At 42.6% G+C, this 26,943-nt stretch overlaps 1 protein-coding gene across 3 annotated transcripts in view; it reads left to right on the top strand.

The window, feature by feature from the left end:
• arhgef12a (Rho guanine nucleotide exchange factor (GEF) 12a) overlaps positions 1-26,943 on the top strand; it is a 37,937-nt gene that overhangs the window by 9,733 nt on the left and 1,261 nt on the right. Inside the window, exons 2-39 of one of the 3 annotated variants that reach the window (XM_052077936.1) lie at positions 6,087-6,107; positions 9,058-9,149; positions 10,869-10,934; positions 13,196-13,294; positions 14,268-14,317; positions 14,503-14,560; positions 14,654-14,823; positions 14,922-15,041; positions 15,588-15,695; positions 15,848-15,979; positions 16,141-16,239; positions 16,358-16,468; positions 16,551-16,649; positions 16,756-16,798; positions 17,072-17,177; positions 17,261-17,398; positions 17,503-17,535; positions 17,939-18,053; positions 18,144-18,249; positions 18,324-18,527; positions 18,606-18,744; positions 19,157-19,189; positions 19,270-19,421; positions 19,897-20,043; positions 20,115-20,200; positions 20,757-20,882; positions 21,007-21,121; positions 22,184-22,284; positions 22,376-22,453; positions 23,105-23,180; positions 23,256-23,423; positions 23,516-23,603; positions 23,823-23,900; positions 24,398-24,492; positions 24,567-24,764; positions 25,067-25,297; positions 26,440-26,663; positions 26,735-26,807. In XM_052077936.1, the coding sequence (XP_051933896.1) occupies positions 6,087-6,107; positions 9,058-9,149; positions 10,869-10,934; positions 13,196-13,294; positions 14,268-14,317; positions 14,503-14,560; positions 14,654-14,823; positions 14,922-15,041; positions 15,588-15,695; positions 15,848-15,979; positions 16,141-16,239; positions 16,358-16,468; positions 16,551-16,649; positions 16,756-16,798; positions 17,072-17,177; positions 17,261-17,398; positions 17,503-17,535; positions 17,939-18,053; positions 18,144-18,249; positions 18,324-18,527; positions 18,606-18,744; positions 19,157-19,189; positions 19,270-19,421; positions 19,897-20,043; positions 20,115-20,200; positions 20,757-20,882; positions 21,007-21,121; positions 22,184-22,284; positions 22,376-22,453; positions 23,105-23,180; positions 23,256-23,423; positions 23,516-23,603; positions 23,823-23,900; positions 24,398-24,492; positions 24,567-24,764; positions 25,067-25,297; positions 26,440-26,663; positions 26,735-26,807 (4,178 nt within the window). The remainder of the gene's footprint in view (positions 1-6,086; positions 6,108-9,057; positions 9,150-10,868; positions 10,935-13,195; positions 13,295-14,267; positions 14,318-14,502; positions 14,561-14,653; positions 14,824-14,921; positions 15,042-15,587; positions 15,696-15,847; positions 15,980-16,140; positions 16,240-16,357; positions 16,469-16,550; positions 16,650-16,755; positions 16,799-17,071; positions 17,178-17,260; positions 17,399-17,502; positions 17,536-17,938; positions 18,054-18,143; positions 18,250-18,323; positions 18,528-18,605; positions 18,745-19,156; positions 19,190-19,269; positions 19,422-19,896; positions 20,044-20,114; positions 20,201-20,756; positions 20,883-21,006; positions 21,122-22,183; positions 22,285-22,375; positions 22,454-23,104; positions 23,181-23,255; positions 23,424-23,515; positions 23,604-23,822; positions 23,901-24,397; positions 24,493-24,566; positions 24,765-25,066; positions 25,298-26,439; positions 26,664-26,734; positions 26,808-26,943) is intronic. The other 2 variants (XM_052077939.1, XM_052077940.1) reach the window with 2 other exon arrangements.

Raw genomic sequence — 26,943 nt, forward strand, 5'->3', positions numbered from 1 at the left:
CAGATTAGATAACATCTGGTGTGTGCCGTCTCTTATTGGAAGGCTGCAGTCGCCGTAATGCGGCTGAGATAAAAATCAGTCCTGCTGGCTGCATAGAACAGCTTTCCAATTTCCCAAGGTGCTCGATCGTCCACTGGTATGACTCAGCCGCCGCATAGCATGCCTCCACTTCCTCGGTATTGAGTGAAATTTGCTGCTTTGGTGTGCAAGGTAATGTGTTCCTACTGCTTGAATCGACCACTCCTCATTCTGATCTTTTGTGCGCCGCAAGGCAGCTCTCAGAATTGTCCAATCCTTGTCTCCCTTTTGGCGGACCCCTCCTCCTTCAGGTTTAACCCCACCTGAGAAATGTTTTTCTCAGTCTCTGCCGGTATGGTCCACAAGTTGCCAATACAATGGTATTGTCTCATGTCGGGACAAGTAAGCACTTGAGCTTCACTCTTTTAGAGAGATCGTGCAAAGGGGCCATGGCAGAAGATTCTGTGTTTCCCTGTCCCTCTTGGCCTTTTACTCAAAACCCAATGAAGCACAACGACCGGGGTGGTTATTGAACAGTGCTGAAGTTTAAACCCATGTACCGGGATTGGGGAATTCTCAAACACATAAGCATCATCCGTTCCCTGTTACGGCTCTGGCTAGGGATGGGAATGGAAAACGGGTTCTTGTTGTTCACTGGTTCATAGAGTTTCACTTTCTTGGCGTCTTTTGTCGTTTTTAGAAGTGATTTCCTACTTAGTTCCAGTTGGGCCAAATATTATCACCACACATATTGCGATATTGCGTAGCAATGTTGTTTACTAGCGCGACTAGCAAGGAACATGGTGCCAAACGCCATGTTGGACATTTTCCAGGGATAACATTGGGGCAACTTGCAATACTTGCAAAATATATTATTTATTCATTCATTCATTCATCATCCTAACCGCTTGATCCTCACTAGGGTCGCGGGGGGTACTGGAGCCTATCCCAGCTGTCTCCGGGCAGTAGGCGGGGGACACCCTGAATCGGTTGCCAACCAATCGCAGGGCACACAGAGACGAACAACCATTCGCACTCACACTCACACCTAGGGACAATTTAGAGTGTTCAATCAGCCTGCCATGCATATTTTTGGAATGTGGGAGGAAACCGGAGCACCCGGAGAAAACCCACGCAGGCCCGGGGAGAACATGCAAACTCCACACAGGGAGGCCGGAGCTGGAATCGAACCCGGTACCTCTGCACTGTGAAGCCCACGTGCTAACCACTGGACTACCGGGCCGCCATATATTATTTAATCAAAGGGAATTATTACAAATAAAGCATTTGCACACACAACATGCAATAAGTAACTTAAAGACGGTTACGCGTTTTATCTGCTCCAGAGTCGTCAACCCAGCAGGAACAGCGATGTAACCACATTTATCAATACTCCAGACAACTATATTAGCCGTTTGTACCTTCTGTTCTGAAAGCGCTTCATCAATAAAGATGTATTGTATTATTGTAGGGCGGCCCGGTAGTCCAGTGGTTAGCACGTCGGCTTCACAGTGCAGAGGTACCGGGTTCGATTCCAGCTCCGGCCTCCCTGTGTGGAGTTTGCATGTTCTCCCCGGGCCTGCGTGGGTTTTCTCCGGGTGCTCCGGTTTCCTCCCACATTCCAAAAACATGCGTGGCAGGCTCATTGAACACTCTAAATTGTCCTTAGGTGTGAGTGTGAGTGTGAAAGGTTGTTCGTTTCTGTGTGCCCTGCGATTGGCTGGCAACCGATTCAGGGTGTCCCCCGCCTACTGCCCGAAGACGGCTGGGATAGGCTCCAGCACCCCCCGCGACCCTAGTGAGGATCAAGCGGTTCGGAAGATGAATGAATGAATGAATGAATGTATTATTGTAGAACCTGCTGCGTGGTGAGAGACACAGTGTGAATGGCTCAGCTGGCCGGACTCACAGCAGTCTGCCCCTAACTTCTCCTTTCTTCAAGGCAAGGAAGAGTGAATTCCCAGATCACAGTTGGACTTGTGTTGATTTGATCGTATTTGTGATGGACTAACGTATATTTATATCATAAATGAGTGTTGAAAACCTAGTGCACATTATTGTGTAATTGCCACAGAATTTTAGACATAGGAATATTCATATGTGAACCTCTTACTGTTGGGTTTGTAAGGTCATGTTATTTAAATATATATATATATATATATATATATATATATCTTGCATTTAACAAAGAGGATGCTAATCTTCTTGCTTAGCCCCTTCCCCTCCCCACCCCACCCCCCAAAAAAAGAATCTTTAAGAAGTCTTTTAAAGATTCAAATCCATAATGGAATTTGTATTTTAAAAATTGTATCAATTCCCTTCCCGAGCTCTGGTTCTACCACCAAAAGTGGTAAGTTGCTTGGTCAACTCTTTATCAGTGCCGTTTTGTAGATTGCTGACATGGTGAGGAAAACACCTGGAAAATAACACTTGAATACAGTTTAAAGGGGTTGAGTATTTTTTTAACTTGCTTTACATAGTTAGTTCACTTAAATGTGTTGAGCTCTATTGTGTGTATGTGCTATCCTTTAAACAGGAACCTACAGGGCTGCCCATGAATCCTCCCCCTGTTCATGTAATGTACTCTTTCATTACTCACCATTTTCCCTTCCGTTTCGTTTTGGGAGATTCTTTTACAAAATTTAAGGGTGTTGATCGTCCCTCCCTCCCTTCACTGCTCACTCTCTCACTCCCTCACTTCATACTTTGGTCTCGTCATGGTCTCCCTTGCTGCCACCGTTGCTGATGTTGGCCTAGCTCGGGCAACAGTTTTCCATCAAAACACCAAAACCTCAATGGAGCATTCAAGCCCAGGCCCGCTGCAGTACATCAGCACCCCCACCTTCCCACTCCCACTCTGCCCTCCCACCCCGCCATTTTCTGACTCTGTCACCTTTTCTTCCACTTGGCGTTTTGAACCCTCATGAAAACGCGAAGAATAGCAATTGAATGATGGTGACCATCTCCAAAAGCTACACTGCGCTGCTTGCATTACCAACTCGCAGATAGTCGGTTGGTCGAGACGTGATTGGTTCTACTTTAAGCCTCAGTAGCTAGCTAGCAACGAGCCTCCCCTGGATACGACATCAGCTCAACACGTGGATTTGCTCCAAAGTCACTCATCACAGCCCCCAAGGCGGCAAATAAGCTACTCTTCCGAAAAGTATCATTCTCATGAAAGGATTATGACAAGTAATTCACAAAGGGAAAGGTAGAGAAGCCGTGCAAATTGCTAACCTAATCTAATGTTATCGTGAAAGAATGGAATTAATTTTCACACAAGTCTCACCATGTTAAAGCAGAGCATATCCTGCTTTGAACAGCAAAATAGCAGGCAATTTAAAAGATTAGAAAAAATAAAACATTTATTCGTCTCGCAATGGAGAAAGTAAAAAGGGTTTGGTGAGAAAATTATCAAAAATAGTGCTACATACACGGCTAAACAGGAAATTATTTGGAGGAGTGGCCCAAAAGGATTAGAAATATCTTAATATCAAGAGTAAACTATTCAGAAAATTAACGGATATAGTATGATATATTACTACACATGAAAACGTTCTCGGAATTACACTACAATTGGGCTCATGTTTGTATTTATTTTTTGGGTGCAATTTCTGTCAGAAACATTTTGACTAAAATAATTTCTACATTTGTGCAAAAATAAATTGACGACTGTACATCTGTTTTCCATTTCCTAATTTAATATAGCAGCACTACTGGATGCATTTTTCATTCGATACAGGTTTGTTTAATGTCACTTCAAAACAAAGTGAGAAAAACTAAGCCGTCATAGCATGTTGTATATTTTGTTAGAATTACTGAAAATATACTCGTTCGTGGTATATCGTTATGATGATATCCATTCGCCTACATCCTGATAGATTCCCTCCTCTTGTTGGAAAGACCATGTCAGAACAGAGTCTGTAAACGCATGTCAGGAGGTCACTTCTCTGTCTTTCAGTAACAACAAACAGGCAGCTGGATCTAAAATCCAATTTAATCAGATCCCATCACTCAGTGTGCATCTTATCCTGTTCATGTTGTCATCCTGTTTCATTCCCCTCGTGAGCATCTCTGTTCTCATTACCGTCTTCATAAGTGTATTAAAGTCATTATGAGGAAACGTAACATCGGAGCACTGTTGTCTGTGAGGCAGACAAATCAACGTTAATGCGGAAGTGGTATAATTTTGCTCCAATATTTGTGCCTCAGTGGAAAATTAAGATTATTTCCCCAATACTATGAAACGTCAATGTGGAGGGCTGCGCGTAACAATTTTAGTGTGGTTCTCAATCGAGCACCAGAAGTTGTTGTTTGGTGCTCATTTTATTCCACCCCGACTCACCAAATTCATGTTTGAACTTAGACTTACAGCACGTCTGGGCAAAGTGAGGCCCGCAGGCCAGATCCAGCCCGTCCACAGTGTGCAGCCTTTCTGAAGTCAAATTAAAATGTCAAGGATGTGCTGCTTTTATTTTGATGTGCACGCTCGTCTGCAGTGAAAGCGAACAAAAGCGGAAATTTGTCTTCAGTCTTGCCAACTGAAAGACATTTTATTTTATCATTCGAGCAATAAGTGCTGGGCGATGTGGGGGGGGGGGGTATATCACAATAAAGGCCATTTTCAAAAACGGTCGAGATGTACCACTATCCATCTCTTTATTTCTCTCTCGATCTCTCTCTCTCTCTTGCTCTCTTGCTCTCTCTCTTGATCGCTCACTCTCGCTGAGTCTCTGGAACTTATTACACACCTAAGCGTTTTCATAAACGGGCCATTCAGATGCCGAGTACATCTGTGAATGGGACACAGTGTTACGAAGGAGAAAGAGAGTTAATGGTTGCTCGTGAGTCATGAAGACTGAAATGTGTACTTTCTCACTGCTCTGTTTTGTAGTGTAATGCTCAGTTTTTCAACAGTTCGACAATATAGATGTTGACCTCTCGGCTGCTCTATACACTGGGAAACAAGGCTCACCCTCATTGTAATAAATAAATACAAATCTTAAACGCACGTGATGACTGTACATAATCTACCAGCAATAGGTTGTATTTATATAATTTATATAGTGGCCCTAGGTATCAATTTATCAACTGTGGAGATTGTCTAAATTGGGGTAATGTACAAATGCATTTAAATACTAATGTCAAACATTGGATGTTTGCAATTCCACAAAACATGACTGCAAATTAAAACAAAAAAACACACCTTTCCAGATGTTGCTTTAAAACATACAAAAATGTAAACTCACATATCTTGAAAGATATTGCTTTTTGTTCGAGGCAGGCCATTCAAAAGTGATTTGCACATGTATTTCCAGCAAGCCCTTTTCACCTCAGATCACACTTTTAGTGTTGGGTTCTTTTTTTTTTCCGGTTCGTCTTGAAATGACGTCCCTTTAAACTCAATTGTAAAGTTCAGCTTTACAGATGCCGCATCTGCACTGCAGGCACAGTGTAAAGTACGAATCACCTTCTCCGCGTCACTTATGGTCTCAGTCATAGAAAAAGGTCATTACAATTTCCAACCAGCACCACCTGTTATTTCACTTAGGGCTATTAGTAGGTGGTACAGCACCATTTCCTTGTGCCGAATTTTCTCATTATGGCTGCAACCACAATGAGGCTCAGTTGATTTGACAACTGTGATATCAAGACATTTATTTCAGTCAATTCAGATGTTTGGTCGTGTCAGTAAATGATGTGATCTCGACATCGTGATGCATCAAAACAAGGTGTGGGAGCGAGTAGTAGGACTGCTTGAGTTGTGACGTCAAGGATGGTACACACATACACAAACACACACACACACGTGTGTACAAGCACACACATTAACATATAGGGAAGTGATCTGTGAGGGAGAGGAAATTTGACCTGGAAAAATGATTTAATCTGCCACTCAAGAACTTGGATGTTTGATGTGGATTTTCGTGTTTACCACTATGTGGGTCTCGGGGAACTGTTTGTCGTTTTGCACTTTGCGTCTTGACTTGAAAATTTTTTGCTTTAATCATCATGATGAGGTCACCATTGTGAGATATTAATGTTGGCTCTTCTGTTCTCTCCCACAGGTGTCCCAAGAAAGCAAACCGGTAAGAATCTTGGAGCGCTGCAATGCAAAAATCCTCTGAGCTTAAACTAAACATGCCCTCCTCCACCCTCACTCAGCTAACGCGGATGCGCACACACACACACACACACACACACACACACACACACACACACACACACACACACAGAGGGACAAAGGAGTCCCTCTTCTAAGTGTGGCCCATCACTGCCTTTCACTGTGAGCAGAACAGTGGCCTTTCACATTTGGGGCCGGCATAGGCGGCAACAACCATACATGGCCTGCAGAGGTCCAAGCCAGTGCGTGGCCGTGTGGCTACTCTTCTTAGGAAAAAGTCCTTTCTCTGGCCTTGCTCAGCAGAGCGCCACCACATCCTCTCAGCTGTCACATTATACAGCATGAGACATTCGCTGTGACTCATCCGCATTATTGTCAGTGCTGAAGTGAATAATCGCTGCTTCTGTGCGGCAGATTCATTCTTAAACCCTCTCTTAAATCTCGTCTAGCTTGCTGCATCTGCATAATAAGTAACTATTACGATTTCCAGATTTGACAGCATCTTTTATTAACTCTGCTGAAAATATTCATTCACGCACCTTCACGCACCTTCACTCAAGTGATATATTTTTTTTTTTCCAAGATGGCGCCCGAGTAGGCAGCCTTCGGCAAGTGCTCTTCAAGAGCCTTGCTTTTTTGTTCTTTTTTGCTGTTTTTGTCCTTTGTTTTGTCACATGTTGTTTGTTGTTTCATTGTGTGGACCTGATATGGACTGTTTTCAGCGCTTTTTGGCCACGACATTTGTCAAAGGAGCAGTATCTGTGCTTGGTGGTTGCGCCTTCTCGGCAGCACGCCTGTACCAGCACAGATTTTGATTGGGAGGAATGTCGGCGCCATTGACTGTCGGTGCTGGATAGACCTGGGGCGCTTGTGTTTTTTGCGCCAGTAATGGGCAGCATTTTTCACAACCCCGATTTGTTCAGTGGCTATGTCAGCGCTGTTGGACAGTTGGCGTTGGTGCGGATGGATGGATGGCCGCTGAAGTTGAGGATGAGGAGAGAGGAGCGTTGGCGAAGAGCGCCGATGCGTATTTGGAACCGTGAGTTGCCGCTTGGAATTGAAATGGATTTCCATGGGACAGGAGAAGTGAACCAATCTCTTTTTTCGTCAATGGATGCTACAGCTTCTTGTTGACTTTGAAACTTAGCTTGTAGCCGACGTGTGCACATTTTCAGCATGACGTCTCTGATCCACTGGTTAAAGGACACTTTGATTCTCTCCTCTTTCATCTCAAACCGCTTCAAACAACAAAGCGTGTGACTGAAAAGTGGTTAGGACTGCACGACTGTCCGTGTTTTATGTTATGTGTTGTGTTTATTATTTTACTTTATGTTAACTGTTTTGTAAAGCGCTTTGTTACAGCTGCCGCTGTTGTGAAAGCGCTATATAAATCAGCATGTATTGTATTGTATTGTAAGTGCAATTTAACCACTTTTAAATGAAGATGGAAAGCAACCCAAAACCGTGCTGCAGTGGTAACAAACAAATTAATAACCATTGATCTGTTCATTATTTTGAAGTGAATCAGAGAATCTCTCAATGTTGAAAGAGCTCCTGTTTCCATGCCAGTGTCATATTGAGCACAACAATGCTTCCCGTAGCAGTTGTGCCAGAGCTGACGTCATGTTGTTATTCAGGCAAATATTCGCCTTTACTGGCTGATGCCAAGTAGTGCACTCATTTTTTTCAGGCTCAACCAACTTCTTAATGATATAATAATCATTTGATTTATTGATATGGTCATTCTTTGTATTAGACTTACATGTATGGAAAAGCTGTGGTACATTTGCTGACACTGTAACTTTGGTGTTTATTCTTCTATTCTTCTTGATTAGGGTTCTGCGGTGTATATGCGATAGATGGTAAAAATTTGGCAGACAGTACAGACTTGGACTCTCCTGACCAATTGTGATGGCGCTTGTTGATTCCGTCATCGCCTTTGTCATAATATGAAAATTGATTCAAGCTCGTCTGACTGCGGAGCTGCAGGAGCTACCAGACTCAATGTTCATGTACTTCCAACAGTCATTCCTCCTGCTTGCTTTCACAGCTGCTCAGAAACGACCGGTGCAATGATAGGCGCTAAGCTAACTTGCTCAGCTACGAGCAGTAGTTGGCTAGTGAGCTAACTCTGTCGTCCCTTTGTGCAAAGCGCCTCCCCTAATGAGCTACACTTATTATCAAATATCGTTAAGACAGTTTGTATCGCAGCATACAGTGGACCTCCTCGGGTTGTAACAAAAAAACATTTGAATCAGAAAATGGTTCTGATGTAAGAGATGCGAATGCATTGAATTGAATAGTTCCACTCAAATGTATACTGAGATACGTATCAAATCGTCTTTTATTGGAGAGGGATATCTTTGAAGGAAATGTCACATTTACAGTACTGACAAATTCATTGAAATGTATGTAAAAGGACAGCAAAAAAGTTATTGCATTATACACTCTCAAACTGAGCCGTGCCATTAGGAATCAATCGACTCGTAAACCCTCTGTCTCGAATCGAATCTTTCCACTTTCAAATTGAACTGTCTTTGAATCATTTTGTACTCCACGTATCAAAAACCGTATCAAATCGTGTTTTGTGGAGAGATGCACACCCCTTGGACCTCCACATGTGGTGGAATCCCCCAAATTCTTTCCCCGCCCCAGATTCCCCACTTGTTTTCGTTTTTTTTCTTCTCTTTTTTCATGACTCAACTCAACTTACCTTGATTTATACAGCACTTTTACAAGAGCTGTAACAATTACTTAAGCTGTGAATCATTCAACAATGTCACTCTTTGCCGTCAGGCCTGCGTGTTCCTTGGTTTCCCCCCTACTATGAAAGGATCCAATTTGTATCTTTAAAGATTTGAGGTCATATTGCCCCTGTACCATTTGAATGATTTTCTGTTTTGTTTTTATTTTAGAACCAGCAGCATTCTCAGCAAAGACCACCCCCCGGACAAGAAACCTAAAAGTGACAAAACATCACTACCCTCTAATGAGTTTGACCCGACAGGTATTGTCTTACTCAGAGGCAAACACATTTTCTTTCCTTCTGAAATGTATTCTGCCCCTTTTCCCACATTTCATCGCTTCAGCTAACTGCTCATAATTGTGTGTCCCATCTTTTTCGCGCTGTGTTGTTCCACCAAACACACGGTCTAAAAAAAGTGTGCTGATGACAGTTTGTGCGAGGCAGCTGAGATGCTGAAAGGTTGTGTGTGTCCCGAATGCTCAATGTTGTCTTTGAAAACTTTTGACGAGTGTGGTCTGATCTTATCTGCTCTTGGTCTGAATGTGTTTTGAAAATAGTCTGTCTCTTTCAAATTGATCAAATAGAACACTGTTAGATGGTTACTGTTACATTTTAATTTCTTTATCTATGCAGCTGCTTGGGTTGTTTAATGCTTGCTTGGCCCTTGCCATTTTACATCAGGGGGGTCCAACTGTGGAGCCTGTGAAGTTTGGGTGGTCTCAATGCACGTTTAAAAATGCGGACAACGCCTCTAAACCAGTTACGCACTTCAGATTTTTCGGGTTAATAAAGATTAAAAAATAAACGGTTTGGTATGGTAACACCCTCTGTGGTTTTTGTCAGCCGTCTGCACAGTGCAACTCATGCTTCTGTAATCAAAACATCTAAAAAAAAAAAAGGAAACCTCTTCCATGCATGATGGATTATCCCTGTATGATGCAACAGCACATGAGTAGGTTGTGTTCTCTGAAAGTTCCCAACAGTCTGCACTTGGTTGTCTGCCTGTTGGCGGTGCTTCACAGACTAAGAGCCACATTTTATTTAGCCATTTGAAAATGCAGTTGCTACAGTGAAGCAGAAATATAAAGCCCTATCAAATTATGTATTTCTCTGTTGTGTATGTTTTCCAGTCAACACCACGATTAAAGGGACTTTTGAAACCAAATTATTTCTCCGAAAGTAATTCATTAGTAGTATCATTAGTTCAGTATCATTAGGCTGATTACCATTTTGACGGTTTTACCACGGATTTCTAAGCATGGCATGTGCCATTGCAATCTGATTGGCTGCTTACAGAGATGAAGACTAAAGATTGCCTCTTTGAAGTTAATGAGGTCAGTTCTAAAAAAATAGGACACATATACAGGTATATGCATTTATTGTCAACTGACTACGTTTCTTAATCTAATTATTTAAAAACATACTTATACATGGCATTCAATGGAAAATATTGTCCTGTGAAAAACACTTTTTTGGGGGTTACAATACCTACGTGTTAAAAAGTGACCATTAATACATATTGAATTGGTGTATGTGTCACCAAAAAGGCCTACGTGCCAAATGACACGTGTACTATCAAATCCAATGTGACACCAATCTAATCTGGTTGTAATCTTGGAACAGGCAGACAAGACTGAAGTCCATAAAATACCAAACATCAACAGTCTGGACATTTTTTAAAACTGCACGTGTTTGTATTTTGTGTATTCAACTGCCCAAAGAGGATGATGCAATATCAAATCGTGAAGTTCAATGTCTGGGTATCCAAGCCATTGTGAAGTGTTCATTTATTTTCTTTATTTTAGATATTATTTGTTTCCTTCTCTCATTGTTTTTCTCCCTCATGATTTTCTATTTCGTGTCTTTCCTTTCTCTTGTGTTGGTTTGTGTTCCTTGTGTGTGTGTATGTGTGTGTGTGTTTGCATGTGCGCGCGCGCCCCCGACCGCCATGCTGTCTGCATGGTTGGGGGCTGTGAGCAGAAGCTCTGGTGGTGCAGAAGAGTGGCAGCAGCAGTGTGCTAGCAGAGGGGAAGCCTGAGTCCTGTGGTAAGGTTGCTCTTGCTGGGATGACTGGTGTGACATCTGCACATGCTTTAACATTTTCACAATACATGCTGGTGTGAAAATGCTTTTAGATGAAGACGGCACTTTTGACTATTAATCAAACTGGATTATTTGGAAGACCTTTGGCACACGGTGACACCTCGAAATGAGAATGCAACAATGATGGTGCAAAAAGGCAACAGAGAATTGCACAAAAATTTGAATTGCCATCAGCATACCTCACGAGAACACACCAGTTAGTGAGCATTAAAGGATAAACTGCACGTTTTGCCTTTTGGGTTATTGTTGTTACCAACCTTGATAGGAGGAGGTACTCAGAAAAACATCAGAAAAAAATACATATAATAATAAAGTACAATACAGTCTTTCTACTCTGTCACGTCATATTCGTAAAATAGTGGTAGTATCAGATTTTAGTAATAGTAGTAGTAATAGTATCAGATTTTGCCTTTTTTTGTTGTTGCCTGAAACGTTTCATGATCCTGGCCACCCTCAGCTCAAATCAGCTCCATCTTGATTAAACCGATCACTCAATCCTTCCCCTACAATGAAATTATTAATATAATATAATCATTTGGTTCAGTTTTTTGTGTTTACTGGAAAAAATGGCTTAGGCCATTATTTTAGGAAGGTGACAATATTTTGGTGTTATGCCAGCCAAAGATGCGGCAGTAACTTGAGAATTGAGTGCGTGTAGACCCGGAGATGAGTCAGCCTCGTGAAGATGGAAAAAGTTGGAACAAATTAGAGTCGACTGCAACTTGAATTACACCCTGCTCATTCATCGTTAACATTGGGAGTTTTTCATTTGAAACTGGAATGTGCACCACAATGCGAGCCATTTTTGTCTTCCTGGGAGGCGACTTGCACTTTGTGGCTCCATGTTTTCCACTGCTGTTATTCTTCATCAAAGAGAGTGTTTGATTTGAGGACATAACATCATTGAATAACTCAAATAATTAAAAAAAAAATTATTGCGTTTCAGTAAAGGGTGCCAATAAAAGATCAGTTCAGGCCTCTGAATAATGCATTATCATAGATGGATTAGCTTGCTCATTGACCATGTCAGCACTCCCACTTGTCAGGATTTTTTTTTTCAAAGCCTGACTGACCCATAACACACCGTTAAGAATGGAACACATGCGTAAGATCAACATCTAGAGGTAAATTCACACCAGCTAGTTTGCCCATATGGCTGAATCACTTTGACACCTCTGCTTTCTACTTTCTCCTCCCCCCTTTTGTCCCCTCAGCCCTGTCTAGAGCTGTGTTGCAACCCCCCAACCCCAACCCCATTCCCATCTCGCCTGGGGCTTTTTGCTTTTCCAAACCTCTCTACATCTATTAGCTCCCATTCCTTCCACTCAACAAACCCCCAACCCACCACTGCCCTTATTGATCCATTCAACTCCAGTTGATGCGACAATGGCTAAGAAATCTCAGCTACAAAAAGAAATGAGGTCAAGGGTCAGGCTATACATACCAGGTCACTTTTGAATAGTCTACTTTCTCAGGTAATGATAAACGGGCTGTCACTTATATTAGCGTTTTTCTACCTTTGGTACGCAAAGCACTTTACACTGTTTCCTCATTTGCATACTGGTGACAGTATTAGGAGCAACTGGGGGTTCAGTATCTTGCTGAAGGACTCTTCAATATAGTCAAACATTCTACCACTGATCCATGCCGCCCCAGACAAATAATATTTGTTCAAAGCGTGCTTTTTATTTTGGTGTTGATCCCTAGGGAATTCCTGAGATGGTCTCACTTTTAGTCCTGTCAGTCCAGTCACTATCACTCAGACGTTAGATAAGCGCTAATCTCCACTCGACACGCGAATGAAACCATGCATTAAGAACCAAGGAAGACTCGTTTCCCCTTTAAAACTGTGAGAAAACAAGCCGGATTTGTCCGAATCGTGAGATCACTTTCAGACATCCTCCAAACAGCAAATGCAAATGTCTTCTCTTGAATTATGTTTAATGATGGCACTGTATATAAAAATGAGTTATAATAGCAACTAGCTTCTGAAGCTCATGTCATCTACGTCATGATTCATTGCTGCGTATGCGAGACAGCTCGGAGAAGGGGAAAAAAATAGCATTTCAAATGTGTGCAAAATGTGAAGCGAGACCACAGAAAATGTTCCCAACATGATAAATATGTGACTTTGCATTCACATAATTTTAAAGATTTTTTTTTTTCTTCTTCTCCCTATATCATGTCTTTTCTCTCACTTGCAGGTCTGGTCCAGCGATGTGTCATCATTCAGAAAGACGAAAATGGTTTTGGGCTCACAGTCAGTGGTGACAATCCGGTGTTTGTGCAGCTCGTCAAAGAAGGTGACACAAGGCTCGACAATTCTCATTATTTTGAAACTATAACTGCCGTAGGGAAGTCGCCGCTGCCGCCGCTGACGTCCTTGAGGCGCCGTCGAAGCCGCGGGCTGTCTGTTTGTCTGAGTAGTTACATATGAGCAGCATTATCAGATGGAGTCTTTCAAACAGGAGGCCTTGGACTAGATATTTGTGGTCACTCAGTGTGTTGCTAACTGCGAAGGACGATGTGTATTGTTGTTAGGTCACAGAAGGAAAACTGTCATCGCTTTCTTTGTTTGGCTGCTTTTGCTTTCTGAATGAACACTTAAAGAAGCTCACACAGTCCCATCTGGAAAATTAAGCATTGTTTTGATGCACTGTACATTAGGGCTTGTATAGACGAGTTGACTAGTCGATAAAGGCCTTGTTGGACCCCTCTTTCAGCTTGAAAGTATCCCTTACTGCCGGTGGTGTCCACCAGCGGGTTTGGGGGTTGCCGCCACGACAGGCACCGACCACACCTTATGGCCACAATTCCGATCGGCCGTAATTTTGTTTTGTTTTGTTATTGTACTGCTACACTGAAATGTTTTTTTCAATTACATCATCGGAGACGAACTGACCTCGATTCGACTTTAATCGCTTTGTGCCAATTTAAATCTGAAGTCATGCAGCCACACACCACTGACAGGAAACTTAAGTATTGGTCATTCGAACAGTGAAGCAAATCAATGTGCCTTCATTTGAGGCTTCATTTGCTCGCACTTAGGTGTCTCATGCGAGTCAGCAGAAGTAAAACCGTTTCAGCTTGACAAGAGTCGCAATAAACCTGTCTCTTTCTGTACCTGAATCCTTTGTCTGGGGTGGAGCTGTGAAACAGGTCCTTCACAAAACATAAGCAGTGTTGTGATACTCAAATTGCTGCTTTGATCTGTCAGCACAGTTTTTTTTATGTTAAGCCATTTGTTTAATGCTTTGATTGCTGTGTTTTTGTCAGATGGTGCTGCAATGCGGGCAGGCGTTCAGACAGGAGACAGGATCATCAAGGTAGTATTTTTATCCACTACAATTTTCCCTCCTTCACTGTGTGAAGCCAATTGTCTTCTTGCCCAATGTCTGAACAGGCTGGATGTTGCCACCTTCTGGGGAGGCGTTGCTTTTCCTCAGAGTGGAATGTTTTGTTTCGAAAATTGCATGCTTGTTTCCGACGTATTGCTGATGGTGTGTTTCAGGTTAATGGAACCCTTGTTACACATTCAAACCACATTGAAGTGGTGAAGCTGATCAAATGTAAGTTGTTTTGTTGTTGTTTTGGTTTTTTTACGCTCACTGTAGTATTGAAACAGTAATGCTTGAATTCAACTGAATTTCTGCTTATTCTAGCGGGCTCCTATGTGGCCCTCACAGTACTGGGTCGCCCTCCGGGTCTTGCCCAAATCCCCCTGTCTGAAGCCGAGTCCGAAATGCTGGGCGTTACTATTTCCTCCCCAAACTCGCCTGCAGCAGAACGCCCGTACAGTCCTCATGACCGCCTCGCCTCCACGCCTCAATGGGTACTGATCTTACCAATTCCTTTACATGCTTCATGGAGGTACGAAATGAGAGTTCTCAAAGCTTGCGTTGTTTGAACTGTACATCCCTTGCTGTCCAGGCGATGAAGGAAGAGTACGGCCGCAACGCCTCCCCGAAACTACTGAAAGACAACCAGGAAGCTAAAACACACATTCCACAGCTGCAGGGTCAGCTCTTCAAGGCCACCGGCGCAACACAGGTAGGGCAGATCACACCTGCAAACAAACAATAAGGTATCAAGGGACTTAACGACTTACCAGCAACATCTGGAAGATCTTTGTGCGAACCAGTGGAGAGCATTTAGACTCCTGACAAACATTAATCCTCATTTTATTTGAGGATTAGGCTTCTGTGGAAAGCCGCTCTGTCGTGCCCTTAGCGTCTTTATCCACCATGGTACCTAATGTAATCGCTAGGGTTGGTTACTGGCCTGAGTGTCTGTTGTAGTGTAAAAAAAATATAGTTTTAAATAATGTTATTATTATTATTATTCTTTTTCCACATTAAGTCATGATACTTCATATTCTAAGAGCCTATAATGTCAAGGGAAGTCAGCCATTGGCACCGGCTTTTTCCCTGACAATAGGATTATTTGAGGTACAGCATTCGTGAATTGATGTCGTTGAATCTCTCAGTAGAGCAGTCCAGCATTTGAGCAAATATGGTTTCTTGGAGTGAATTCACACTTGGATTGTTTGGTTCACTTTAAATGGACAGGGGTTTGTTTCTCATGCTGGTCATGTAGGAGGCTGCTCCAGGTGGAGAGGCAGATGATGGTAGCATGTTTGAGACGGAGCGCACTCTCGCAGCGGGAGACCAAAGTGCTGACTTGTCCTGGAGCAGCAGCACACCCGTAAGTTGGTCCCACTGACCACACCAAAAAAATAACAACAGCGGAAACGTTTTTTCTTCTCTCTGATTTCAGTGCCTCAATATATGTGCTTCACTATTGATACATAAGGAAATATTGGGTTGATTGTGAGTTATGTTCCTCTCTACCTCCAGATTTCTGGATTTGGACTCGCCTCTCCAGAGAGTTTTTGCCAGAGGCAATTGTCCGGCCCAAGTCCAAAGAGCACACCCAGGAACAGCTTCAACTCCTGCCACTCCCCGGGGACGGAAGATGCCACTGATCTGGTACTTTTTCATCACATCTCTGCCCTTCACCCACTTCTCTGAGCTTCAGTCTGATTGTCTGACCCCTTAAGTACAATATAATCTCCACCAGCACAGAAGTCAGAAGATTGTTCAAAGAAATCACTAAATCTACAATGTAGAACTGTGTTGCCCCTCCCCAGGACTCTTTGTCTCCCACCACAGTCAGCTGTCCCTCCTCTCGTCTCATCTCACATATCATTGGAGCTGAGGATGACTATTTTGATTCTGACCATGAGCAGGTATATTACCATATTGACATTCATCACTTTTTATTTACTGATGCCCTACAAATAATAGATGCTTTTACATCTTATTCCTCTGTGTCTGTTTTGATATCAGCGTCCATTTCTCTTGCAGACAAATGGCCAGTTTAACCGCTTTACCAGCATTGAGCAGCTCAAATCTCGGCCCGCCCACCTTGCAGCTTTCATGCATCACGTTATCTCTCAATTCGATCCTGCTCCGGTGGTAAGACCCTGAACAAATTTTGTTTTGATTCAGTCGGAGATTTTTGTTTGTGTTATTCATTGTTTTTTTTGTCTGTCCCAAGCTGTGCTACCTCTATGCTGACTTGTACAAGCAGACCAACTCCAAAGAGACCAGACGGGTGTTTATGGACCTCCATACCTTCTTCATTGATCGCGGAGCAGTAAGCACTGAACTTTTTCTTCACAGTGCACCCAGGCAAAATATGATAATGCAGTTTGAGTATTGCTATCAGCCTGGGTATTTAACAATTATCCTTTTTCTTTCAGCACTTGAAAGTGCCAGTTCCGGAATCAATTTCTGCCGATCTTGGTCAGTTCTTCTGCCTTGTCTTTGTTTATACTCAAGAAATAGTGCTCTTTATTTGCTCTTTTAGCTTTAAGTACTTCAGCTGTTTTAATACAAGACTACACTTTGTCATCTGAAGTGCTTTTCACCTGCCGCAGCGCCCACTTCCCACCAATGAAAAAGCTACCAAGCATTTCTTTTGTCTTTTCTTTTTTAACTTCAATTGCCTCTTTTATGTGCACATATCACAAAATGTCGTTTAGTCCTTCAACAAATGTGAAATGTGTGCGCTTGCAGATCGACGGCGGACAGAATTGATCCCCGAGGAAATAAACAGACAACATGTTCAAGCACTACAGGATTCTTTGCTCCCTGACATTCAGAAGAACCTTGAGGATTTCAGGTAGACTTGGTTCCGATATTGATGTATTTTCCAGAGATTTTTCTTTTAATCAACCCACCAACATTAAATGTTTCTACATGCAGACAAAAGCGCAGTATGGGCCTAACTGTTGCTGAAGTGGAGTTGGGCAGGCTGGACCAAGAACGCGTGAGAGATCGTGTCACCCTCGAGCGTGAACGCTCTTATGCTGAAAACATCATAACCAAGATAGAGGACATCCTGTAAGTGAAGCAATCAACACAGCAACATGAAAACTCCTTAATAGACCTGGTCATAAACATGAGCGTAAACTCAATGGGGCACTCGGCAATATTTGTCTTTGTAGTGTTACGGCTCAGACGACAGAGGAGGAGAAGTGGTAAGCAGATTGCAATGGTTGGACCACGCACTTGTATGTATTGCACGCATACATAAACAGGATAACTTATGAATTCAATCATTTGTGAAGTAATGCAGTTCATATTATCATTATTTCAACATTTGCATTGCAGCACTCATGATTTTTTTTCTCTTTCAAAATAAGTGCGAGAGAAGCCACTTGTGTTTCGAACAAAAAAATGTCAAAGCGTAAATTGAACAGGCAATAGATACAATATGTTTTGATTAAATAATTTAAAAATGTAAATGATTGAAACTGTCCATGGTCCGCCATATGTTGGAAGCACTTCCCAGATGGCACACTGTGACATATGGTGTAATATTGGCTCAAGATCACAAGATCCTGGTTAGGCTGGGTTCACTTTTTTTTCCTTCTTTTTCAGCACTACAATGCAGTATGTCATTTATACATACATGAAGCACCTTGGGGTGAGGGTCAAGGAACCCCGCAGCCTAGAGTCAAAACGGGTCAGGATCAACTTTCTTCCTAAAATTAAGGTATGATCTCCTACCTACGATATTTTTAACAGGACTCCTTTTTACATTGTCCTGACTTTTTCTTTTGCGGTATGAATTCCTTATTAATAGAAAAGCATTAAGACAGAAAAAGATGGCGAAGAGAAGGTGAAGAAGCCCAGGTTTCCTAGTATCCTCGGACCTCAGCGTCGACCGAGCCGCATTGAAGCAGCATCAGGTGAGATATTAAGAATCACGTGTTCACTTCAAGAAGCCTTTTGAGATTCTGACTGCCCTCCTCTTTGCACAAAGTGGGCAAAGCCCTTGACGGTCGGCCCAAGCCTCAGAAGCAATTGTCTCAGCCCAGTCTTGGGGTCAGCGAACAAACAGACGGGGGTCGTTTAAGAAGCAGCCAATCCAGCGAGGGCTCTGAGCTCACACACCCCACATCGCTGACCACCTCATCTCCTAACAACACCACCTTCAGCTCTGATACCAGCCGAGACACGGACTCAGGTAAGCTAACGAACCAGAGAGTCTAAGTAGAAGGGAGCGAGTGAGATTTTGTTTTTTTAAATCTTTCTTGACTTTCAGGTGGGACTCCAACTTCAGGCCCCACCAGGCTGAGTGACGGTCTTCAGTCTGATCCCCTCGATGGGTTGGCATACCCTGCATCGCACTTTGACCTTTACAGCCTGGACCAACTCCAAGAGGATGACAGAGAAACTGACAGGTTTCTGAACATTAACAACGGCATCAATTAGCTTTTTACTATTCACACTTAGATTTGCAATTGATCAAGTGTCTACGCTAAAGTTCTGCTTCAAAAGCTTCGCGAAGGTAATTTTTATCTGTGTTATGGCAGTGAGCTGGCAGGAGGAAAGGATGCGTAAAAAGAGAGAGATAATGTCCAAAATGTTGGGATAATTTCACACTTAAAAAAGAACATGCAGCGTCTACTGCAAAGCGGAACCAACAAATATACTACAACAGCACATCTATGTTGGCCAACACAAGATATTGATGTTTTTAATATAGTCCACCAAGTTGAGCAAATATGTTTTCTTGGAATGTATTATGATTCCCCCTGCACAAGTTGCTAGGTCACTACTGATTGATCACTCGCCTCTCTGTTAATGTTGTAGAACGCACGAGGGAACTCCAAAGGCCATCAGAAGGTGAGGTTATGTTTCTTGCTATTTGAGAACCAAAATCTAGAAGTGCTGCAATGAATGGTCCGTTTTATTCTCTCTGCAAGGCTCGAGGGATTGGGTCCTACCGATGTCCAGAGCGAGGACGACCAGGGAACAGACTCAGAACATGACCCCCTCAACTGGCAGCAGCTGGTGGGACGCGAGGTTCTAGCAGGTCTCAGGCCTCTTGAAATCAAGAGACAGGAAGTTATCAATGGTGAGGGTGTAGTATTATAAATACGCTGACTCTCTTGATCACAAAAAATAATATTGAACTTCACTTAATGCAGTCCTTGCGATATTTGTTTTTTTCCTACTTGTCTGTCATCACCCCCGAACACTAGAACCCTCCTGGAAATGCTCTGGGGAGGATGGAGTTTAACTCCTGTTTTATTTAGATCACTTTATTTCTGTTCCCTCTTATTTTTTGGGGGGCATTCTCATACATGTTTCCCTGTATGGACAATCTTAAAAATAACATTTTCAAATTCACAATATCATTAAGTCTCATATCAGTTAATAGATTCCTTTATTCTGTATATTATTGTTGAGTCTTGTTGACTCCCCACAAGATCGTTTCACTTACTGCGCAAGTAGAAAAAAAATATTTTAAACTGTTGTTGGAACCTAAACCACATAGCAGTTGTTATGCTATTTATTTTCTTTAATTCACATTTACTTGGGATTCCTAGAGCTGTTTTACACGGAGCGTGCACACATGCGGATGCTGAGAGTTTTGGATAACGTCTTCTACCAGAAGCTTTCAAAAGATGCCATCCTGCCTCCTGTCGACATCAAAAACATCTTTGCCAACTTGGAGGAGATTCTACAGCTACATGGTGCGCTCTGACACACACACACACACAAAACACTTGCACGCACTCTGACTAACTGCTGCTTTTCAATTCAGTTTCCATTTTGGACCAAATGGCTGCAGTTCGGAAGCGAAATGAGTCGTCGGTCATTGATCAGATAGGAGATGACGTGCTGTCCTGGGTGAGAACAGAAGTTGCATTTATGTTTTCGCATTACGGAAGGACTGATCGGGTGAAATTGCTTGACGGCAACCCCCCCCCCCCCCCCCCCCAAAAAAAAAACTAAGGACTTTTTTTTTTCATGTGGGCATTTTGACAGGGTTGAGTACTCAGGAACACAACTACTGGATTGGTTTTCTTTCGTTGTTAAATATTTAAACTGTGTATTTGAAAAAAAAAACTCATTTCTCAATGAGTGGTTGTGTTAAACAATGACCCACATTTGGCTGACTTAAGCGCCAAATGAGCGCTGGAGGCGATGTAGCTTATCCACATGTCAGGAGGCAAACTTGTCAAAAATGTCTGTACAGGGCATAAGTAGGCTAAACACTCCCTCCCGAGGGCCTAGTCTGCATTACGATGTCTGCCACTAGAACCTAAGCCTTGCCCCCTTCTCAGAGTTTCTACTCAATGTGGTGGTTAAACACGATCACCATGGCGACTACTCCTGACCCACATTAACTGAGCCACTGTCTGTCCGTGTTTGCCCCTTCGCATCTCGGTGTGGGCACTTACAGTTCAGTGGCGGAGAGGAGGAGAAGATCAAGCAAGCCGTGGGCACGTTCTGCAGTAATCAGCCTTTTGCTCTGGAGATCATCAAGACCAAGCAGAAGAAAGACTCGCGCTTCATTTCATTCATCCAGGTAATAAGCCGATATGATCCATTCATTGTAAACACAGAGGGGAGGCTTTCAGTTTGAATGCTCTCAATTATTCATACAGCCATTTGCGTTCGGTGTACTCAAATGGACCCGGTGTGCTTCTCAGGAGGCGCAAAGTAACCAATTGTGCAGGCGACTGCAGCTGAAGGACATTATTCCTGTCGAGATGCTGAGGTTCACCAAGTACCCACTGCTGCTGGACAACATCTCCAAGTACACAGGTCAATCGCACGTGGCTCTTTCACTGCATTAAGGATGTCACTGTAGAGGAGCACCAATACGTCGATTGCAATTGACCGGTAGCCCACGGATTGGTCCCAAGTCGACCACAAGAGGTGTAGGGGAAATGGGAAATTTGAGCTGAAATGGGGGGGGGGGGGGGGGGTGTCTGTGTGCATGTTATTAATATTACTGGTATATATACAGTATATTTTATGTTCGTGCACACTGCACCCTAAGCACCCTATCAGTTTCACTTTCACAAAAAAACGTATTAAAAAATGTAAATAAGAAGCAGGTCACCTTAACTTACTATCTGTGTCACTTGAAGTTAGTGGTCAGCAGTCTGCAATTGCAGAGCTGTTGTGATATTTATTATGATTATTATATTATTCTCACTCATAGTTTGTTTCATGTACAATTCACCGATGGTGCTGGCAAAGAATGGGAATCTGGAGCACCAGGGGAAGCATTTTAAAATGCGATTTAAAGACTTAACACGCTGGAAAATTGCGTCCCATGCTTCTGCGTCAGCTCTCTTGTTAGCAGTGATTTCCTTTTCACAAACCATTGTATCTACTTTCTTTTCTGTTTTGGCAGTTTCTCATCATGGCATACGTGTGCATGTGTGCATATGCTCGCGTATGCATGGGTGCACACACGCATGCGTGCAGTCATGGCTCGATTGCCAGAGGTTTGTTGCTTTAAAAGTCCAAAAAGGTTGGGCACCCTTGCTGTAGAGCATATTCTTATGGAAACCAATCACGTTCTAGGTGGCACCCATAATTTTAAATGCAACCGTTGTCTGGGAGATTATGATTTTAATGGTTCAGGAGCAGCGGTTAATAATTCAAAAATGGCTCACTCGTTATTTCATGCTATCATCTCGCTTACGCCCATGTTCGTTGCCGTACAGGTCTCCCACTTAGAAAGCACCACAGATACAAAAAGGTTTTATTCTGTTCTATTGCCCAGCTGTTTTATTTCCACTGGGCTAATAGAAGGAGGGAGTATAAATTTGCCAGAGAGGGCGCTATTTCACCCCGAATGTCTTTATATTTCAGATGATGCAGTGGAGAAGGACAAGGTGAAGCAGGCAGCCGATTGCTGTCGAAAGATCCTCAATCATGTCAACCAGGCTGTAAAGGAATCCGAAGACAAGCAGGTGTTTTTTTTCCCCAGTCATCAGACGTTTTGTGTGAGGTTATGGCTTTAAAAGGAAAAAAAACAACTCTTTTTTTATATCCCTACTGCAGAGGCTCGAGGACTATCAGAGAAGACTGGACCTATCTTCTTTAAAGCAGACGGACAACCCAATGATCCTGGAGCTAAAGGTGACATGGCAGAATGAGCCATTTTACTTTTAATAGCCCTTATCTGAGTCCTTAGGTCAAAATTAACTCCTTGCTTATAAGGCTGGAGAATATGATTTGTCTTTTCCAAGAGAAATAAAGAAACAACCTCAATCTAATGTTATACACTGGAAGGAAGCATAGGAAATGCCTCCGTAGCATAACATCACCTTATCAAAACTGCGCAACTTCTTCACAACTGGCTGTCACTGCTGGTAAACCTCAACCCTATGAGACACTTCTGTTTTGAATTGGACCAGTCAACACTTCACACTAGCATGCAAATTGGTAACTGATTTTACCCAGATGGAAAAATGGAGGCGTCTGTTCGTGGAGAGCCACTGATTTGTTTCAAGGGTACGACTCAACCAACAGTTGATTGAAAGATCATCTTTTGGACATCAATTCATCTCTAGGCCAATGTTTGAAGAAATACATTATACTCTTCCAGCATGATGCATATCATGATAACTTTCAAAAAGTTGTTTATTTACTGTTATTTACAATATATTTTCTGGTGTAAATACTTCCAGTTAGTTCAACGAGAGCCTTGTCAACAGTTGAAACAAAGTCGTGCTTTACGGATACTACAAATACTAATGATCCGATATTTCTTTCGTGTTTCTCTATCAGAACCTGGATCTAACCAAGAAAACAATGGTGCACGAGGGGCCACTGTCATGGAAAGTGAACAAGGACAAGACCATTGGTTTGTCTCCTGAAACGATCAAAACACCCACACTGTCTATCAACTGATCTCATCTGTCTACCCGTGTCCTCTCAGAGCTATACACTCTCCTGTTGGAGGACATCCTGGTCCTGCTCCAGAAACAAGATGAGCGTCTCATCCTCAAGTGTCACAGCAAGAACTTGGCGGGAACCGCCGACACCAAGCACATTTTTAGCCCCATCATCAAGCTCAACACTGTGCTGGTGCGCTCGGTGGCTACAGGTTTGCTCGCCGGCCACCTCTCACGAGGAGGAAAAGGAAAAGGTCCCCCTCGGAGGACCTTCAGCATTACTTTTCTTTTTCTCTCCCGTCAGACAACAAGTCCTTCTTCGTGCTCTCCATGTCTGACAACGGTGCACAGATCTATGAGCTGATGGCATCCACTGTCTCGGATCAGAGAACGTACGATACTGTTTCATCAATCAATCTGTGGTTTCTTTGTCCTTATTAGTTCTTGACCACATTGTAATATGTATGACCGCCTCCTGCAGGACTGCAGTTGAATATTATCTACTTCAACTGTAAAAAGAGGCTTAGAATGTATTTCTTTTTTTAATGTTTTTTTTAAACCACTGATTTTATTATTGTTTCAGGTTGATGTTTTTTCTTTTCATCCACCAGGTGGCAGAATTTGATCACGCAAAGAGCCGAAGCCATGAAAGTCAAACCCCACAGCGTCATACCTTTACCTCAGACAGAGTATGTTTTGTCATCTTAAGTCATTTGATGCCTGATTTGACTGATTTTTCGAGATCAACAGAATATTGTGTTCTTAAATTATTTTACATCAATTGGACTTTTTTGTTTTACATTCTCCTACAATCAGTTGTAGAAATATTTAAGTTTTATAAAATTCAGCCGCTTTGCCCGAAATTCAGAGAAACATAGCTTTTTGTGTGCGCAAACGTATCAATCAGAACAGTGACTTTAAACTGAATTTATTTGCTTGATTTTGTAACACCTCTAACATTTAAAAAAACAAATTTCACATTCACGAATGGCTTTTGATTGAAAAAATATTATTTTCTTTAGTGAAATATGTGTTGTGAGCGATGACAATTTACCAGAGCGACTCGATTAGTTGACAACCTCGTCATATTTTAAACATCAGTGTTGTACTTTTTTTTCCATTTATGACATAGACATTCATCTGGTAAGTATCATAACATTATATTGTGGCCTTATTTGTTTGCCAGTGGGGAGCGAGATGGTGTGGAGATCATCACAGATGGCGTCTCTAAACTGAGTAAAGACCCAGACCGTACATCCACTGGCAGCACTCAGTCCACAGGTGACGAGGCCCGCAATCTTTTTTCACAGCATCACTGTACTTTGGCTAAAGCATATCACTGACTCTCTTTTCAGATAAAGAGAGCAGTCCAGCTGTGAGGCGTGTGGCTCCGAGCCCTCTTCCCGCTAACAATCCATTTGAGGCAGGGAATGAAGAGGAGGAGGTGGAGGAAGGTTTTGTGGATCCAGAGCTCCCATACCGAGGGACCGAAGATGGCAGCACAGATTCCTTCAATGTGTTTCCCTCTAGAGCGGATGAAGCACTGAAAACATGTAAGCACACCAAAAAACGTTTTCATTTACCCGATTGATTTAGCAATAGGCTTAGTATTGTGATCACATTGTGATCTGCGGTGTCACTGTACACTTCTGAGGTGTCATTACCAAAGAAACACAAAAAAGCCCCAAGGAAATTAACACACCCTTTAGATGAAGTTTTGAAAGAGCTTCAAATTTGTGTGATGTTTTTCAGAAAATTGTCGTTGAAATCCAAGTTTGTACGCCTTTGCTTTTGGATGTTACACGCGATACAGTATTGATGAGCTTGGAACTAAAATTGACTCTTTTCTTGGCAGTGTCAGCGTTGAAGCAGGTGTTGGTGACACAGCTCATGTCGCAGGAGGCTGTAGAGCGAACCAAGCGGTCCACAGGAGCTCGCCTCCTCAGGACCACCTCGCTGAGGACACCAATCGAGAAACGCGTGATGGTCCACAACGGCTCGGAGAGGAACAACTCCCAGACGGAGGACCCCACGCAGGACTTGGGCTCCGGCGACACAGGCTTCTTTGATTCTCCCGAAGATTATGGTGAGTGTTCTCGCTCATCTCAACAACGCTAGCCATGGTGGCGGTGAACTTCACAACAAGCACCAGTTTGGCAGATAGTCAAATGTTCTTTAAAAAAAAAACAGCCTAACTTTTGCTTCCAGCTGTTTATTGCTGCTCCCAGTTCAAGTTTACTGGAAAACTAAACATAATTTCAAGAGAATGTAGTAGAATCCAATTTTCAAATCGTGAATGCTGAAATTTGCGGGGGGAAAAATACTACCGGTACTTCATTTTGGTAAGTCATTTTATGCCTTTATATATGTGCTGATAGGTTTGGTGCTTAAGAAATGCAGTCCAGTCTAAGTGATAAAGCCACAGATTTGGTTGCACTTATTGACTGATGTATATGCCCTCCTTGATTGGGAGAATTTTGTTCAGTTACCGATGTGAACGCTTGACTACATGCCAATGTGTTGAGTAAGTTAGCAACTCCTGCTGAAGTAGATAAACTCTTTCATATTTATGGTTTATTAGCTTTTCTTCGATCATAAACCTAATTGATAAAACCAGTGTTGACGTACAAGTCTTATTATTGCAATACGGATTAAAGTATTGCTTCTTTGTTAACAAACGAACCAAAAAAATGTTCATGGAAAGAGAACCTTGGAAAAAATAATGGCATTAAATTGCAATCACAATATTGAGAAATAAAATCTCAAGTAGAATATTTTTCAAAATCTTTCAACCTTAGTTTTTAAACGGACCATATAACTTTGCCCTACGAACGTCTGATAGCTTAATGCTCACACTTAATGTTAAACGTAATACATGGGCTAGCAAATAAGCTTTGATATTGCAGTGGTTGTAACCCTTTAACCATCATATATTTTGTACACAAACTGCAGCAACACCTGCAGACAGACAGTACAACAATACTCGGGGCCATATATTCTTTATCTTCTGCAAAAGCATATGTGTTATTACTGAAGCCTAATTGCGGCAGTCTTTTTCTCTTTCATAATCAAATATATTTGTAGCATGCCTGTATGTATTCTCCTGCTACATGATGGCCACAGCATGCACAAAAGACGCACAAGGTGCTGTGTCTTGTCACAAGCGTGGTCCAGACACGAACGAAAGACTTATGTGCGGGCACCATTGTGCTTTGATTCTTTTTTCAGCAGGATTTTTAGTCCTGGAAGGATACGGCGGGCCAGGGGAGAGCAATACCGATGATGACATGTCGCCTGCCGGGAAGCAGCTGAGTGCGTCTCAAGGCTGCGCTGCCGATTCGGGCATCAATCTGAGGTTCTCCTCGGCCTCGTACGCTGGGAGCCTCTCATCTTTTAGCAGACAGGTCCTGTCTCACCTGCGAAACCTTCAGGCCAACCTCAACCATCTGAAGGTAACCATGAATTCACCAAACAATAAAGGATACTTACATTGGCCCATCTCACCAGTCATCTTTTCTTCCAGGAGGTTGAAGCCAAATACAATAATCTTCGTCAGAGGCCGGAGAGATCGACCACACACTCGGATGGAAACAAAGGTAGCTTGACTGATGCTAGCAGTAACTTGAGTTCATGGTAGTTTACAACAAATCAACATAAACGCATTTATAGTCCGTCAAGTGAACGCCAATGCTAATGCAACAGGTGGTGCCGTAAACCAAATCATTTTTTTAA

Source organism: Hippocampus zosterae, chromosome 10 (genome assembly GCF_025434085.1).
Source record: "Hippocampus zosterae strain Florida chromosome 10, ASM2543408v3, whole genome shotgun sequence".
NCBI lineage: Eukaryota > Metazoa > Chordata > Actinopteri > Syngnathiformes > Syngnathidae > Hippocampus > Hippocampus zosterae.